An 18,846-nucleotide genomic window follows, 5' to 3' on the forward strand; every position below is an offset into this window, starting at 1 on the left:
CTATCGGCAGCTTTGTGAAGTATATGGGGACAACATAATCACGAAGGTGGAGTGCATCAATGGGTCATAAAATTTGAAAATGGCCAAACTAATGTTCACGACGAAGAGCGAAGTGGAAGACCCAGCATAGTGACTGCCGAACTTGTCAAAAAAGTCGATGCCGCGGTCCGTGAAAACCGTAATTTCATAATAACGGACCTCTCTATGAGTTTTCCACAAATTTCACGAAATTTGTTGCATGAAATCATTACCGAAAAGCTTGGTTACCACAAGTTTTCTGCAAGATGGATACCAAAAATCTTGACAGAGATTCACAAAAATCAGCCAATGGCTGCAGCGTTAGCATTTTTGGACGCTTACGAGAAAGATGGCGACTCATTACTCGATCGCATCGTTACTGGTGACGAAACATGGGTTAAGCATGTGAACTGCAAGACAAAATTGCAGTTAATGCAGTGGGGGCACACAAATTCCGCCCAAAAACCCAAGAGATGCATGCAGACAATGTCGGCAAGGAAGGTGATGGTGACTGTCTTTTGGGACAGAAAAGGTGTGATTTTTGTGGACTTCATGGAAAGAGGCACTACAATAAACTCTCAAAGGTATTGCCAGACTCGGCACAACGTCAGAAGAGCAATACAAAACAAGCGCAGGGGAAAGTTGGACTCAAAGATCTTACTGATTCACGACAACGCTCGGGCCCACACGGCAAATGCCACTCGTGAAGTTCTCGAATCTTTTAAGTGGGAGTTGTTTCCTCATCCGCCGTACCTGGCACCGAGCGACTTCCACTAATTCCCAGCAATGAAGAAGTGGTTGGCTATGCAGCGTTTTGATGTCGGTGCACAGCTTCAAGAAGAGGTATCCATGTAGTTGAAGGCGCAGGCGGCCGAATTTTACGACGAAGGAATTTCCAAGCTCGTCCATCACTACGATAAGTGCCTTAATTTAAATGGCAACTATGTAGAAAAGTAGTATTTAAGTGTGGCTTTCATCTGTATATAATTAAAAAAAATTCCAATACTTTATTTATTTTTAATTCCAAAACGTAATGTACTTTGTGGATAGCCCTCGTACAAGGGGCGGGGCCAAGAGAATTGACCTGCAAAATTACAGACCAATATCCTTAACACCAGTTTGTTGCAGAATTCTTGAACATCATCTCAGTTTGAATATAATAAAGTTCCATGAGACAGAAAAGCTTCTGTCAACAAATCGTAATTTTCATTACACTGATATATAATAGTGTAATAAAATAGGTATTTAAAGTGTTGATTTGGTTATGTTAACTGAGTTTGTTTTATTTCTATTAGTTACAATTTTACTAAATTTTATTGTTTAGTTGGACAAAACTAAATAAATAAATAAATAAATAAATAAATACTTCCATTTGGAAAAGGAAGTCCATACTGATATCTATATTGTATGGTGTATTGGGACAAGACTAAATAAATAAATACTTCCAGTTGGAAAAGGAAGTCCATACTGATATCTCCTTAATTAAAATAACTATGAAAAAAGAACTCATTTGAGTGAAAGCAGAGTATGATATTTTTAATGGTTCAGGAAATATCTGAGATGAACAGCCTAGTTGAATCACCCTGTATGTCAGGTCGCATTCTAGGCCTATGAGATGTATCCTTGGAAACATTGAATAAATGTCCGTTGAATCCAGTGCGGAGGATATGAAGACAAGATGTATCATAAGAATATCAACTATGGTTAGTACGTAGTGTGTGAGTGCAAGCTCATCATTTTTCAAGTGGAAATGCATAGTTTTCACACTGTGGAGTTAGATAACTGTGGAGTCAGTATTTCTCCAGCTTGTATTTCGTATTTATGTAGCTTACTAGCCATGAATGTAAGGATGATTAAAAAACTGTGCTGAATAGTGTTCTTGCATGTGTGCTGCACATTCATGTAGCCATTTGTTCTTGTCATAATTGGGTAGCTGTGTTTTGTACCAGTGCACTAAATCTTTTGACAGCATTATGAAATGAAGCAGTACACAAGTAACAAAATTATTGATATGCTGCTTGTGTGTAACAAAACTGATGAAAGTGGTAGAACTACTGCACAGTTGTATGTGGAAAGGTTTTCCAACAGAAATAATAATAATAATAATGATGATAATAATAATAATAATAATGATAATAATAATGATAATAATAATGATAATAATAATAATAATAATGATGATGATGATGATGATGATGATGATGATGATGATGATGATGATGATGATGATGATGATGATGATAAGTCCTTTCTGGTTGTGCCTTGATCTGAACCCACTATCCAACATGCTAAATAATACAAATTATGGATACAATATTACTGGAACATACCAACACAAAATCACACATTTGCTATACATGGATGATCTAAAACTATTGGCAGCAACAAATCAACAACTCAACCAATTACTAAAGATACCATAAGTATTCAGCAATGATATAAATATGTCTTTTGGAACAGACAAATGTAAGAAAAATACCATAGTCAAGGGAAAACACACTAAACAAGAAGATTAGATACTGGATAACGACCGCGACTGCATAGAAGTGATGGAAAAAACAGATGCCTATAAATATCTAGGATACAGACAAAAAATAGGAATAGATAATACAAATATTAAAGAAGAACTAAAAGAAAAATATAGACAAAGACTAACAAAAATACTGAAAACAGAATTGACAGCAAGAAACAAAACAAAAGCTATAAATACCTATGCTATACCAATATTGACCTACTCATTTGGAGTAGTGAAATGGAGTAACACAGACCTAGAAGCACTCAATACACTTACACGATCACAATGCCACAAATATAGAATACATCACATACATTCAGCAACAGAAAGATTCACATTAAACAGAAAGGAAGGAGGAAGGGTATTTATCAACACAAAAAACCTACCTTATGGACAGGTAGACAATTTAAGAAAATTCTTTATAGAATGACCAGAAACTAGCAAAATACACAAAGCAATCACTCATATAAATACATCGGCTACACCATTGCAACTTCATAACCACTTCTACACCCCTTTAGATCACATAACATCAACAGATACAAAGAAAGTAAATTGGAAAAAGAAATCACTACATGGCAAGCACCCGTATCATCTAACACAGCCACACATTGATAAAAATGCATCCAACACATGGCTAAGGAAAGGCAATATATACAGTGAGACAGAAGGATTCATGATTGCAATACAGGATCAAACAATAAACACCAGATATTAAAGCAAGCATATTATTAAAGATCCCAATACCACAACAGATAAATGCAGACTTTGAAAGCAACAAATAGAAACAGTAGATCACATCACAAGCAGATGTACAATACCAGCAAATACAGAATACCCCACAAGACATGACAATGTAGCAAAAATAATACATCAACAACTTGCCATACAACATAAACTAATAAAACAACACGTTCCCACATACAAGTATGCACCACAAAATGTACTGGAGAATGATGAATACAAATTATACTGGAGCAGAATCATTATAACAGATAAAACACGATCACATAACAAACCTGACATCATACTCACCAATAAAAAGAAGAAATTAACACAACTAACCGAAATATCCATACCCAATACAACAAATATACAGAAGAAAACAGGAGAAAACATTGAAAAATACATCCAACTAGCTGAGGAAGTCAAGGACATGTGGCATCAGGATAAAGTTGACATTATAAAAATTATACTATCAACTACAGGAGTCATACCACACAATATCCACCAGTACATCAACCCAATACAGCTACATCTAAACATATATGTACAACTACAGAAATCTGTAATTATTGATACATGTTCAATTACCCGAAAGTTCCTAAATGCAATGTAACATATACCACACAGTTAAACGGAAGTCACGCTTGATCAAGGCCCGCATCACTTTCCATTTTTAACCAGACATAATGTCTGAGAAAGGAAAGAAATAATAATAATTTTGTGTGGCTCAGTGGCCTGGTGCAAGTCTTCCATTGGATGCTACTTCAGTGACTTGAGTGTCCCTATCCTACCTCAGTTAACCAACTGGTGAAAGGGGACCTACAGTTTAATGTGGAATTGAAATCACATGTTCCTGGTGACTCCTCACATTGTTGAGAGGTGAGCGGTGGTGGCCAGGTTAAAATGAAGACTGAAAACTAGGTGGTCAGACTGAGATTTGATCCCACGACCCCTGTTTCTAGGTACATGTACCACCATGCCCGACCCAACAGAAATACTCAATGTTTGCAGCAATTGAGAGAAGACTGTGAAAATCCAGAAAGTTGCAACTACAAATTGTGCTTTTTGCTTGGAGTTTTTCCAGACTTGTAGCTTGTAGGTACAACAATACATATTTTCTGTGCCTGTCATCTGTATTTACAGTAGTACTGTGAGGTATTGAGAAATTTACTTTACACTTTGTAGGAGTTGTAAATATTGCACCAGCTAGTCCGCATTTCTGTCTAGTGTTAGGTATCAGCAGACGTTGTTAGCCATTTGCACTTCGTTCAAAAAGTTTCCTTTGAAAGCCACATCTTGGAAGAGTAGTTATCCTTCATCTCTTGTCAAGTGTCAAAGTTGTTGAGCAAATCTCATGCTAATGTGTGGAGAGTTGTCTGTCACCAAAAGCTACATCCATACCATCTGCAGAAAGTCCAGGCTATAGTACCGGTGGACTACTTGTGAAGAGTACAGTTTGTTCAATGATATTTACTGATGAATTCACATTAACTTGAGATAACATTATGAACTTGGGCAAAATTCATATTTGGGAGGATGAAAATTCCTTTGCACAAATGGCTCGTGAAAATCACTCATTGCATGTTGTACCACCATACAGCGAGACCTTCAGAGGTGGTGGTCCAGGTTGCTGTACACACCAGTACCTCTAATACCCAGTAGCACGTCCTCTTGCATTGATGCATGCCTGTATTCATCGTGGCATACTATCCACAAGTTCATCAAGGCACTATTGGTGCAGATTGTCCCACTCCTTATGGCAATTAGGCATAGATCCTGCAGAGTGGTTGGTGGGTCACTTCATCTGTAAACAGCCCTTTTCAATCTATCCCGGCCATGTTTGATAGAGTTCGTGTCTAGAGAACATGCTGGCCTCTCTAGTTGACCGATGCCATTATCCTGAAGGAAGTCATTCACAAGATGTGCCTGATGGGGGTGCAAATTGTCGTTCATGAAGACAAATCCTTCGGCAGCATGCTGCCAATATGATTGCACTATCAGTCGGAGGATAGCATTCACATATTGTACAGCCATTATTGCACCTTCCATGACCACCAGCTGCATAATTCGGCCCCACATAATGCCACCACAAAACAGCAGGGAACCGCCACCTTCCTGCATTTGCTGGACAGTGTGTCTAAGGTGTTCAGCCTGACTGGGTTGCCTCCAAACATGTCTCCGACTATTGTCTTGTTAAAGGCATATGTGACACTCATCGATGAAGAGAACACTATGCCAATCCTGAGTGGTCCATTTGGCATGCTATTGGGCCCATCTGTACCGCACTACAGGTTGTCGTGGTTGCAAAGATACACCTCTCCATGGACATCAGGAGTGAAGTTGCACATCCTGCAGCCTGTTGTGCACAGTTTGAGTCATAACATGATGTCCTGTGAGTGCATGGAAAGCATTATTCAACATGGTGGTGTTGCTGTCAGGGTTCCTCCGAGCCATAATCCGTAGGTAGCGGTCATCCACTGCAGTAGTAGCCCTTGGGCAGCCTGAGCAAGGCATGTCATCAATAGTTCCTGTCTCTCTGTATCTCCTCCATGTCCGAACAACATTGCTTTGGTTCACTCTGAAATGCCTGGACACTTCTCTTGTTGAGAGCCCTTCCTGGTACAAAGTAAACATGCGGTCATGATCAAACTGTGGTATTGACCATCTAGGTGTGCTTGAACTACAGACATGAGCCGTGTACCTACTTCCTGGTGGAATCACTGGAACTGATTGGCTGTTGAACCCCCTCCATATAGTAGGTACTGGTCATGCATGGTTGTTTACATCTTGGGTGGGTGTAGTGACATTTCTGAACAGTCAAAGGGACAGTGTCGGTGATTCAATATCCACAGTCAACATCAATCTTCAGGAGCTCTGGGAACCAGGGTGATGCAAAACATTTTTTGATGTATGTATATTAGGTGTTACAGTATTTCTTTTTTAGAGAAACACTTTTCTTGTTGTTGCCAGTCTGCATTGTATATACTGCCTACTTCAACTATTGTCATCTATTTTGCTGCCCAAATAGCAGAACTCATCTTCTAAGTTTAGTGTTTCGCTTCCTTATTGGATTCCCTCAGTGTCGCCTGATTTAATTAAACTGCAGTCCATTACCATTGCTTTACTTTTGCTCCTGTTATCTTAGTAACCTCTTTTCAGTGCATCTAATCTTTCTAGTCCTTTGTCGTTTGAGACAGAATTACACTTCATCAGCAAACCTAAAAGTTTCTATTTCTTCTCAGTAAGCTTGCTTTCCAAATTTCTCTTTGGTTTGCTTTCCTGCTTTCTTAATGTAAGAGTGGGGGATAGACTACAATCCCTTCCTAGCTACTGCCTCTCTTTCATGTTGTTAGATTCTTTTAGTTGCAGTCTGGTTTCTGTGCAAGTTATAGATAATAATTCACTCCCTGTATTTTATCCCTACTGCCTTCAGAAGTTTCAAGAGAGTTTTCCAGTAAACATTGTCAGATTGCTTCTCTAATCTTACATAAACTATAGATTTAGGATATTTGTTAACTCTATCTTGTAAGATAGTATATGTGATCAGTATTGCCTCACATGTTCCAGCATTTCTGTGTAATACAAGCTGAGCTTTACTTAGTTTGGCTTCTACACCTTTCCATACCTTTATAAATAATTTGTTAGTATTTTGCAACCATGGCTTAGCAAACTGGTGATTTAGTAATATACCCTCCTGTTCTTGTTTTGAGACAACATACTGATAATGTAAATATCAAGATGGTATCTGTTCTTTCGGACATGTCTGAAAGAACAGATACCATCGGTGACCATGCAGCTCGTTAGAATTAAATTACAATGCAATGAAAACCCTTAGCTGCTTACAGGGGTTGTCATATGTCAACGGGGACAGATAAATCCTTGCAGTCGCAATATCCTCTGTGGCTCAGATCTCAGATGGATAGAGCTTCTGCCATGTAAGCAGGAGATCCCGGGTTTGAGTCCCAGTCGTGGCACACATTTTCATCTGTCCCCGTTGACATATGTCAAAGCCTGTAAGCAGCTAAGGGTTTTCATTTCATTGTAATTTCATACTGATAATGGTTCATGGTGTGGGTTCCTGTTGTCATGTCCTAGTTCATGAACCACGGGCAACGTATGAGTGGCCAAGTAAGTGGTCCTGACAGTTGGGATACCAATTACTTTGGAATAAGGCTGGGCATCTCCAACATATTCTGAGTCGTGGTCACCTTTGTGCTCAGACGGCAAAGACTACCAAATCCACCGGTTATTCCCTCAACTGTTAGGGGTAAAACTCGATGGGACCCAGGGCAAGTAAGGCTAGCAACCTGCTTCCCTGGTACTTTAAATATGAAGCTGGCAACCATCAGAGCAAAACGCCTCGGACCTTTGGAGGTGACGTAGTCCCACCTCTAATTGACAAACCAAGGACTCCTAAGATACGGCTCGGCAAATGAATGGTAACGAGATGGGGAGCTATTAATATTAATGGGGCTACTCTGGGAAGAAAGTAGCGCTGGCAGAGGCTGCAAGAAAGATGGGGTTGGATGTTTTAGCTGTTAGTGACATTCGGGTAACGGGTGAGAAAGAAGAGGAAGTGAGAGAATACAAGGTCTACCTGTCAGGAGTCAAAGCAGGAATAGCACAATGGGGTGTAGGACTTTACATCAGGAAAGAAATGGAACCCAGCGTAGTTGCAATAAGGTATGCAAACGAACGACTGATTTGGGTAGATTTGACAGTGTCTAGCAAGAAAATTAGGATTGTGTCAGTATATTCGTATTGTGAAGGGACAGATCAAGATAAGATGGATAGTTTTTATGACACACTCAGTGATGTAGTTGTTAGAGTAAAGGACAAGGACAGTGTTCTTCTCATGGGTGATTTTAATGCCAGGGTTGGAAATCGAACAGAAGGGTTTGAAAAGGTTATGGGTAAATTTAGAGAGGATATGGAGCCCAACAGGAACGGGAAACAACTCTTGGATTTCTGTGCCAGTATGGGCTTAGTAATCACAAACTCCTTTTTTAAACATAAGAACATTCACCGGTATACTTGGGAAGGCAGGGGAACCAGATCTGTCATGGACTATATAATAACAGATCAGGAATTCAGGAAGGCTGTGAGGGACAAACATGTATTCAGGGGATTCTTTGATTACACTGATGACTATTTAATCTGCAGTGATATTGGTATTGTGAGGCCGAAAGTGCAGGAGGTCAGGTCCATATGTAGGAGCATAAGAGTGGAGAAACTTCAGTATAAGGAAATCAGGCACAAGTACATAACAGTGATCTCAGAAAGGTACCAGTTAGTTGAATGTAGTCAATTACATTCATTGGAAAAGGAATGGACAAGGTACAGGGACACAGTACTAGAAGTGGCTAAAGAATGTCTTGGAACAGTATTGTGTAAAGGTAGGATGAAGCAAACAGCTTGGTGGAATGACACAGTCAAGGCAGCCTGTAAAAGGAAAAATAAGGCGTATCAAAAATGGTGGCTACATACTAGAACTCAGGTAGACAGAGAAAGTGAAAGAACTGGAAGCGAGGTGTAGCAAAGCTAATGCAGTGAGCACTCAGCTACGATCAACACTCTTCTGCAAGAAGGAAGTCTGTACCAAGACTAAGTTATCTGTGCACCGTTCAATCTTTCGACAACTTTGTTGTATGGCAGCGAAAGCTGTGTGGATTCAGGTTACCTTATCAATAAGATTGAGGTTACGGATATGAAAGTAGCTAGGATGATTGCAGGTACTAGTAGATGGGAACAATGTCAGGAGGGTGTCCACAATGAAGAAATCAAAGAAGAACTGGGAATGAACTCTATAGGTGTAGTAGTCAGGGCGAACAGGCTTAGATGGTGGGGTCATGTTACACACATGGGAGAAGCAAGGTTACCCAAGAGACTCATGGGTTCAGCAGTAGAGAGTAGGAGGAGTTGGTGTAGACCAAGGAGAAGGTACCTGGATTCGGTTAAGAATTATTTTGAATTAATAGGCTTAACATCAGAAGAGGCACCAATGTTAGCACTGAATAGGGGATCATGGAGGAATTTTGTAAGGGGACTATGCTCCATACTGAACACTGAAAGGCATAATCAGTCTTAAATGATGATGAATGATTAGGACCACAACGTTTATCCATTGGAGAGTAGAACTATTTTTCAACTTTCTATTGTTAATGTTGCAGCAATATAACACTAATGAGGGAAACTCCCCATTGCAGTCCCCTCCCCCCTCAGATTTAGTGGCAAGAGAATAGCCCATCAAAAACTTAACACAGATCAAGCATGAACACAGGAAGAAGTTGTACTGAACTGTGGAAAAAAAAGCTAAATAGAAACAGTGATTGTTCCAACATTAACATGAGCAACATCAAGTGACTTTGAATGATTTTGGCATTGTGGTTATGTGGTCACAGTGTTGGAATGTGAAGGGGAAGATACAGATTCAAACCTCCATCGTGCCCCACCTCTCTCCCCCCCCCCCCCCCCCCCCCTAACCCCCTTCCCTGCCAACTCTCCTCCCCAGTTATGAACTCTCCATTGATGTCTGTTTGCTGTAATCAAATTTGTGTATGTATCTTGGTGTAATGTCCATTTGCAACAGTAACGTGTAATGAAGGGACCTCCAGTACATACCTCCTATTTGATCTACACAAGTAACACATTATTCCTCTTGAGTTCCATTTTGGAAGTTTTGGCACTTGAATTCCTTTGTTGTAATGTAGTTCACACTTGTGTATTAGTTGTTTTCATTTCTGTGAGAGATCTATGCGGCATCTTCCCTGCTCTCGCTATTCATCACGTTTACTTGCAGTGGTAATATATTCTCACCACATGACTCATATTCTATAACCAATGTTTAGTGTGACAATAGCCAAGACTACAGAAGGAGAACAGACCTGCCAGTGACCGGATGAACAGTTCATAAATTTGTGAAAAAGAATGGGGCATGACAGAGGTTTGAACACGGATCTCCCACTTTGCAGTCCAACACTATGACCACACAATCACAAGGTCATTGTTCATCTGAGTTGCCCGATGTAACACATCTTGAGCTTGACCCAATCACTGTTTCTATTTTGCTTATTTTTCCACAGTTCAGTACAACTACTTCTTGTTTTCATGCTTGATCTGTGTTCTGGTTTTGACGGGCAGTCCACTGGGCCATTTTACCACTAAATCTGACGAGGGTGCAATGGGTGTTTCCCTCATAAGTGATGGATCAAATTTGTAAGAAAATTTTATTTGTAATCTTTAAGTAATTATAATTGCACTTGATTTTTATTTTTGATGTATTAAAGGTTACAGCATTTAGTTAATGTTTCTGTATTTAATGTTTCACATATGTGCCTGTCCCATATTGTGGAGGAACAGTAACATTCTGTATTTAATGTTTCATGTATGTGCCTGTTGTGTATTATGGAGGTACATTAAAATTTGAAAGTTTACTATGACACTCTTTATAGCTATTTCCATTAGATAATGCTGGTTTCTTTTCATATATTGACTGTTTCTAGAGAACCGCCCTTCCATCTTGTGAGACGAGGATGGGGAGAATTCCTTGTTCGTATAGTTATATTTTTTTATTTATCAAGAAACAAACCATTGACAATTTACCATAGATTGCAACTTGATCGGACCCAGTGTGGATACCAGAGAGGTGGTAAGTAAATTTATTCATATGGCAGTCTTAAACTTACTTAATTTTTAAAGCTGCCAACATAACTGCTACATTCATAATTTCTTACACCTATCACAAAAACATCTGTATTGCTAAAATGCTATTAACACAATAAGACAAATATTACTGTTAGAATCTCTGTGTTTGTTGTGAGACAGTGTAACTGACAGCGTGCAAATTCCCAGATTTCATCCATCATGTATTTGAGAATGAGAGCACTTAGCGACTTCCGACAAACTTTGCACATATTTTGAAATGTTTATGAAATCTTGTCTCGCTGACACCTTCCACAAAATGATGAAAGGAAAAAAGTTTTATCACTTATTACATTTTCAATGTTTGTGCAGTCAAACCTAAGAATCAGGCATAATGTTTTAATTGATTACTTCCTTATTAATAACACTCTTCACAACACTGTTTTCAGATAGTATCCACATATACCAGCGAATGTACCTGCAAAATTATTTCATTTTATGACCCATGCACTGGGAGATACATTGTCTAGATATTCAGACTCATGGCAAAGTAGTTTTTTCTTAAAATGGTACACAGTAAAATTTCAACATCAGATGTGATGTTTTAATTTGTTACTTCATTGCTACTAAAACTATTCACAACCTGCTTTGCACACAGTCTCTACATGTGTCACTTAATGTGGCTGCAAAATTATAGCATTTTACAACAGATAGTTCAAGAGCTATGACATTGTGAACATTGTGATGCCTGAAAAACCAGCTTTAGAAAATAATGATGTGCAAGTTTTCAGATTATATTCATCCAGTATGAAGTTAATACTCTAGAATATTCTTTCACTCCCTACATATCACCCCCTAGAGACCGTGAGGACAAAATTAAAACATTAGAGTAATTAAAGTACACACATTGGCATTTAGGCAGTCATTTTTCCCATGCACCATATCTAATTGGAGCAGAAAGAAACACTAACATATGGTATCTCACTGAGTAGCCTCTGCCATGTACTTCACAGTGGTTTGTAGAGTATGTATGTAGATGTAGACAAACGTTATGATACATCATGGTGTGGACTCTGTGAGAAACCAAAAGCGTTGGTGAGCTGTCCTAGTGCATGAATGGTAAACTGTTGCCAAAAACTCACAGGAAATGTTGAAAGGTATGTCCAAGGGTACACATTCTGCTCAATGTTGCCCAAGATGTGCTCTATAGGAGAGAGGTCAAGTGATTTGGGCACCCACACAACCACTCTGTCTGTCAAGTGTTCCTCAAATCATTCTGACTGACTTGGGGAATGATAAGCTGTTACATTGTCTTGTTGAAGGTACATATTTTCTGCAGTTTGCTGTCTGTGCCTTCGTGCACTGAAAGCCAACTTGTCCAGCCAGCTGTAAGGGGAACTACAGTTCTCATTATACATACCTTGGTATTTTTAACATACAGAAAGCATTTCCAGTGGTGAATGCCAAGATAAGTACATTGAAAAGCCCAAGGATTGAATGGGCACAGATCCTGAAACTTTTGCATTTGTAGTGTGACACCTGTGATGTCACCAATACTAAACTACTATGTTAACAGTGTGGGTGGTTTCATTGATACTCCATTGAGAAGTTAGTCAGACAGCACAGATTACCTTAAGTAGAATAAATGTGTATGTAGTGCAAAAGGCAAAATTTTTGAGAAGATACAAATTTCAATCAATAAATGGAATTGTTTCTGGAAACTAAAAGAGTTATTGGTAACATAAGATGGGGTACATGCACAGTCGAATCCTTTGTTTATATAGTTATATCAGTATATTTTCCTGAATTGTGGCAATGAGACTGTCCTTTTTAAAGATATATATTCAATAGTTGGTTTTGTTAAGCATTTATTGTTGAGAATATGAAAGTTCTTTAAAAATGTCTAGTTGTGCACTTACCCCACTCAAGTGGCTGTGAACATCTCATTTTAGTTGGCAGTGATTCTAGAGCAAGTGCCCAGTAGTACATATTCTGACATTTATTTTTATGGCTGAAGCTTCAAAGTGGGCTTAAAGCTTTTTGAGCTATCAACGTTTGTGCTTGGATGTGTCACAATGCTCGTGGACCTCAAGAAAATATATAGCATCAAAAACAAGATTTATTGAGGCAAAGAATATATTTTAATGATAGTCTTTCTTCATCAGAAAAAAGGGTTGTCAAAAGGGTCAAGATGTACATCTTTACACAAAACACAGCTTACAATAGACGAGGAAATTACAAGTGATAACAAATCTTGTCACTTTAAGTACTAAAATGATGAACAAAGTACCAGTAGTTTTACTAAATGATAAATAACAACAAAATATACTGTAAAATACATTACTGCACATCAGAATTAAAGAATTCAATGTTTAAGGTCATGTCCCCTCTTTTTCCTACTCTGGGGTGTGGTGGTATCTCATTTGGATTTTGCCAGCATACTTCACTACTGCCCTGTCAACTGTAGTTAACTTCTCTACAGTTTTCAAAGCCAAATCATACACCTGTTATGCTTCTTTCTCCACAGCTTCCCCTGATACCGTTTTCTCTTCCTCCTGTTGTGCCACACTTTCCTCTGAAACATTGTTGGTGTAATCCACATTGGAATCTCTGATGTTGTTATAATCATGTGATTCCAATGAACTTTATATAATTTCTCTCTTTATACAGTTTCTTCTGCAATCTTCTTTCTGGCCATCCTATTAGTCTCATTTTTTAGTAATTTCTGAACTTTTTGGTCTTATTTCAACTTTTCACTTTCTTATTTTTCCTTTTGTCAGACTATAAGCCTCCTATGCATTTCATAATAAGTTATTACCTTTGACCCTTTGGCTATTCACTACTTCTTTCCTGTATTTTATATCTTATGGTTGTGAATTATTTCTAAAAAGTCCTGAATTGTTTTTCTTTGCCCTGAGCTGATAGCTTGGCTTAGGTTAGGTTGACTGCTAAAAGAAAGAACAGCTTGGGTAGATTTTGAGGGCTCCCCACAGGGTGTTGGATCACCAATGGAATAAGTGGATAATACTTGTGAGATGGTCCTTGGGTGCTCTACTTTGTAATGTTGAAGAGCTTTAGGACCAAACATGTCCTCCTAAATCACATCGTTTTTGAGTGGATGAATTATTTCTTTTTGAAACCCTGCCTGGTTAACAGATGACTCAAAATTTGCCCACATATGACTTAAGATGTTAATTTTTTTCATCTTCTGGCCAATATTATGTTTTTGCACTTAATGAGATCTATATCCTGGCAGTTTTTACAGATTTCATCACATTTAATTCCAGTGGCTGGGGAAGGTGGGATGAATAAGGAAGCAAAATTAAAACTGTGATGTTTATATGCCATGCCATTTCTGTCAACTTTAGAGATACATGTGTTTTATGGCCGTCACATATTAGAATAGCAGGCCTATATCCTCTTAGTAATGGTAATAATGATTTCTTGAAAAAATTCTCAAACACATCAGCTTCCATCCAGCCATCAGGAGTGGCTGCGTAAGAAAGTCCATAAAATATTTCTTTTTCAGAAGCTTTCCATTCACAGATACGCTAAGCAAAACATAAATATTATCCTGTTCTGGAGAACTTCTTGTTCTTGATGAAGGTAACCTTGTACCCCCCACAACTTTAGTTTTTTGAGCGATCCCTAGCAAACCCTGTCTCGTCTAAATTAAAAATCATATTTTGTGTATTTTCAAGGACAACAACTTTTATTGTAACTTCAAGGAAGTCGAAATAGGGATAGGTAATGAATGGATCCGCACAACTTTTTCTGCACATTTCAGTGCGCTGGGGGTGTTTTTGATACAAAAATTATTGCATTTCACTAACACATAGAGCCAATAATAGCTTGCTTTGCCATTTGTGAATGGTGTTTTCAGTTTGTTACTTTTAACAAACTTGCCTTCCTCTGACAAATCTTGAGCATATAATCCACTGCTAGAAACCAAGCTCCATTGACTGAACAATCACCTGCAATGGTCTTACAGGCCTTACCAATTATCTTTTCAGGATAATATCAACTGAAAATCATGATATGATTGTCTAAACCACTGCAGAGGTTCTTAATATACTTCTCATTTTGAAGACGACATTTTGAATTATCTGCTTTCCCCGGTGTTATTCACATGCAAATGCAACCCACTTAGGGAGTGTCACAAAACTTGGTGTTTCAGGCTAGATTACATATTTACATTGGTTAGTTAATTAAGATTTTGTGCTCCTTGCACCAGTGCTTTGAATTCATTTTGTTTACAGCACATGTGACACTACCATGAACGTTTTGTTCCTGCAGTTCCAGATGCACTGGTTTTGTTGACATTGTGTTCTCTGAAACTGTCACTTTCATGGCATTATCTTCTTGTAAGGCTTCTTTGATGTTTGTCTGTCTATTGATAAATTTATTTTTGGTTCTGCTATTGTGTAAACTAGACAAAGACTTCACATGAAATCCTTTAGTAGATTTGTGACTTATCATATATGCTCAGATGAACACTGGTGATTTGTCCTTGTATGAAGCCTGCAAGGTTTAATTGTGACGTCACACCATTATACACTATAAAATTATAGGCATATTTATGATCTTGAACACTTAGACATTTAGGAGAGTGATAATATTTTTTTGTTACTTGTGTATTCACATTGGTTGAACAAGTTGGCATAGTAAATCTTTCAAAATTCCCAAGAATGTTCACCAGATGAAGTTTGGATATTTTTTGCCCTGGAATACCCTATTGCCATTTGGTTGACCACATGAAGGGCAGCAGTTAGTCATTAGAGAGCCTTCAATTGGTTGAGATGAGTGCACCCAACCTATGCCACAAGAAAAGTCTCATGAGCAAATGATTAAATGACTAACCTACACAATGCATTATTGACAACCAGGATCGCTGTCCTTATGTTGTGTAAACTGTGTGGACCAGTCATTAACTCAAAATGTTACCTTGACTCAGGTGACCAAGCTTTGTGTTTCAGTTCTTAGTTATCACATGAACAATTCTATCAACCTCTTGCTGAGTATTATTGGTTATGAAACAGCTGTCATTAATTTCTGTGCTGTCTGGTGTGAATAATAATTTATTCAGTATAATGTTGTGTGACACTGGCTTGAGGGGAGTTGAATGTCTCACAAGTTTGGAAATCAAATTCATCATCTATTTAGTAACTGGTATTGTGCACATTTTATTTTATGTAATGTCATACTTCCTTGTGCCTATCTTCATTCAATTCCAACAAATAACTGACATGGCTAATGGAAATAACAAGCAAAAAATAGTAAAGGCATTCTGTGACCTGTGTGTTGTACATAGACAGATGAAACAGACCAGATAATTGCACTAGTTTTCGAGACTTTGTGTTACTCTTTCAAATTACAATTTCTCTCTCTCTCTCTCTCTCTCTCTCTCTCTCTCTATCTATCTATCTATCTATCTCTTTCAATCAATCAGTGACATGACGGTAAACAAAACCATAGTCTATCATTGACTCTAGTGTTTACGCGAAACACTAAAAGTCCAGTTTTTGTTTCAGCTCACTTTACCTGCACATTGAGGGGGTAGACCAAGGTGACACTCAATTTTGGAGCTGATATTCATGATTTTTTAAAATAAAATAACAAACAAATACAAAACTGTCATTAGACCATTACTGCACACCCTTAACACTGTATTATTTATTCTTTTAAGTGAAAATCTTGCATCCAGAGGACATTACATGATGTTGACAGAAGGCCTTCGTGGAGTGTGAGAGTGGTTGGTGGGAGCTCTGAACGCCACACTTTTGGATCTAGAAAAAAATTTCCAAAACTGCTTTGAAACATGATATTGTCTAAAGCGGGTACTTTAAAAAATGGTTCTTAACAAAATGGCGGCACTCTGAAATAAAAGTTAACTTTTTTGACAAAAAAGTTATTAAAAAGATGTGCACCAAAAATCAAAATTAAAATATACCACAAACATCCAAAGTACTACGGTGGAAAAAATGCCAACTCAAAAGTTACAAAAAGGTATAATGTGATTACATGTATATTTCATGTGTTATAGCTTCCACCAACTTGAAAAATGTTGTTTTCAAAAAGAAACATTTAAAGTTTCTACTTATGTTTGTTTAATATTTAAGTTGAACAAGCCTTTAATCGGCAGTGCAAGTGCTGTACAGTTAGCCTTTTTTTCACCACTATCAAAACACACTCATTTTACAAAATGTATCGATTAACTGGCTTCCGCTTACCAATTGAAGCATTTTTCAGATGATTTGGATTACTTTTTGAACCTTTTCTATTGGTACAAATATGTCTGTTTCTAGTTTTCAAGCACTGTCATTTTACTTCATTTAAAAAAGTAAGTGAAATGACAAGTTAAGCAGACACAGACAAGCATGTCCTTTCAGACTGTTTACCATAAACAAGGGGAGAAAGCTTTTTGAGAATAATATTACAGTATTACATCAGTTGAATTCAAGTGCAGAGATGTGCCAGACTACAATGCAGTAAATCACGGTTTTAATATACAGGGTCTCCCAAAAAGAATGACCTGATTTTAAATAGAATTATTTATTTGGAAGAACGGCTTAACACCAACAAATTGCGTATTAATCCGCTCAAATTCTCATTGGATTTGTTCCACTGTTTGTTCAGGCACGTGTGGCCAGCCAGGACTCTTGCCTTTACAGAGGCACCCTATTTCTTCAACCTGTTTATACCACTGTTGAATGTTCTTTGGTGATGGTGGTTTAGCACAAAATCGAATATGAAACGCCCACTGAACTGCAATCACTGATTGAGTATGACTAAATTCAGTAACACAATATGCCTTCTCTGTTGCATGGACACCATATTGCACATATAGCGGATTTTTTCTGAAACTGTAGACCATGCCAATTACGTCTAGCACTGTTTGTTACCTAGTGACATTTGTCTCAGTATTATTACAAGTTAAAATTGTGTCATTCTTTTTGGGGCACCCTGTATTTTAACATTTATGGGACACTTTACATGAATTAATCTTAAAAATAGACTCTCTAAGGAACATATTAAGCCAGTAAAAATTAGGCTAAAAGACTTCCTACTGTGGTCTACCCCCTTTAATAAAGTCGTGTGTGTGGGTGTTTTTTATTTATTTATTTATTCCTTTGAGAAACACCCATTAAGCATTTATTCTACTAGATTTTCAAGAGTGGTTTAACTTCCGTGATGTCAGATCAAAGTATGGTCCTCTGTAATGGGGGGATGAAAGTGCAGTGTTGAAGAAACAGAAGAGTAGTGTGCTGAAGAACAAAAGTAGAATTATGAAAGATAAATATATTAAAATCAATTTTATATGCAAGTTAAAGGTGTAAACCATATCTGGAATCAAAATTGGATCTTCTTGTCTTTTTGTGAGCAGTATGCTCTGTGTCTCAGTAGCTCTGTGGTAAAGTGCTGGACTACAAATCCAAAAGTCTTGGGTCTGATTCCCAGTCAATCCTAGGATTGTTATGTCACTTCCCACTTCTTTCACCTCTGGCAATGTTTGTTGATGTGAAAAATGTCGAGTTACACTGTGGTTTGAAATCCATGTTAAACTGTAGTTCCCACTATAATTGACTGGGTGATTCAAAGATAAGAGGAAAGGAAAGACACTCCATCTCCAGCAGGACCATGCCTATTAAATGTGGTGTTCAAAATGATCTTCAGATTGAAGACAGTTTTACTTCCTTTTTTATACTACCAGTTGTGCCACTCAAAACGCATCTCATAGACAGATCGTAAGGCTTCAAATTGTCATTGGATCCTCCCCACCACACAATAACTGGAATGTATACTACACAAATTGTAAGAGAATTTCATTCTAGGATGAAATCCATTTGTGTTATTGAGCAAATAAAATATCTCACTCAAATGTAGTTCTGCTTTGGGAGAGAATGACTGTAATGGTAAGTGTGATGGGTGAGGCTATACTAGTGGTG

The 18,846-nt window shown here is 37.9% G+C and overlaps 1 protein-coding gene across 3 annotated transcripts in view; it reads left to right on the top strand.

The window, feature by feature from the left end:
* The window catches only part of LOC126298862 (uncharacterized), a 120,417-nt gene that overhangs the window by 71,032 nt on the left and 30,539 nt on the right, over positions 1-18,846 (top strand). For all 3 annotated transcript variants that reach the window (XM_049990371.1, XM_049990372.1, XM_049990373.1), the window contains exon 6: positions 10,762-10,907. In XM_049990371.1, coding sequence (XP_049846328.1) covers positions 10,762-10,907 — 146 coding nt within the window. The remainder of the gene's footprint in view (positions 1-10,761; positions 10,908-18,846) is intronic.

This window comes from Schistocerca gregaria, chromosome X (genome assembly GCF_023897955.1).
Source record: "Schistocerca gregaria isolate iqSchGreg1 chromosome X, iqSchGreg1.2, whole genome shotgun sequence".
In the NCBI taxonomy this organism is placed as follows: Eukaryota; Metazoa; Arthropoda; class Insecta; order Orthoptera; family Acrididae; genus Schistocerca; species Schistocerca gregaria.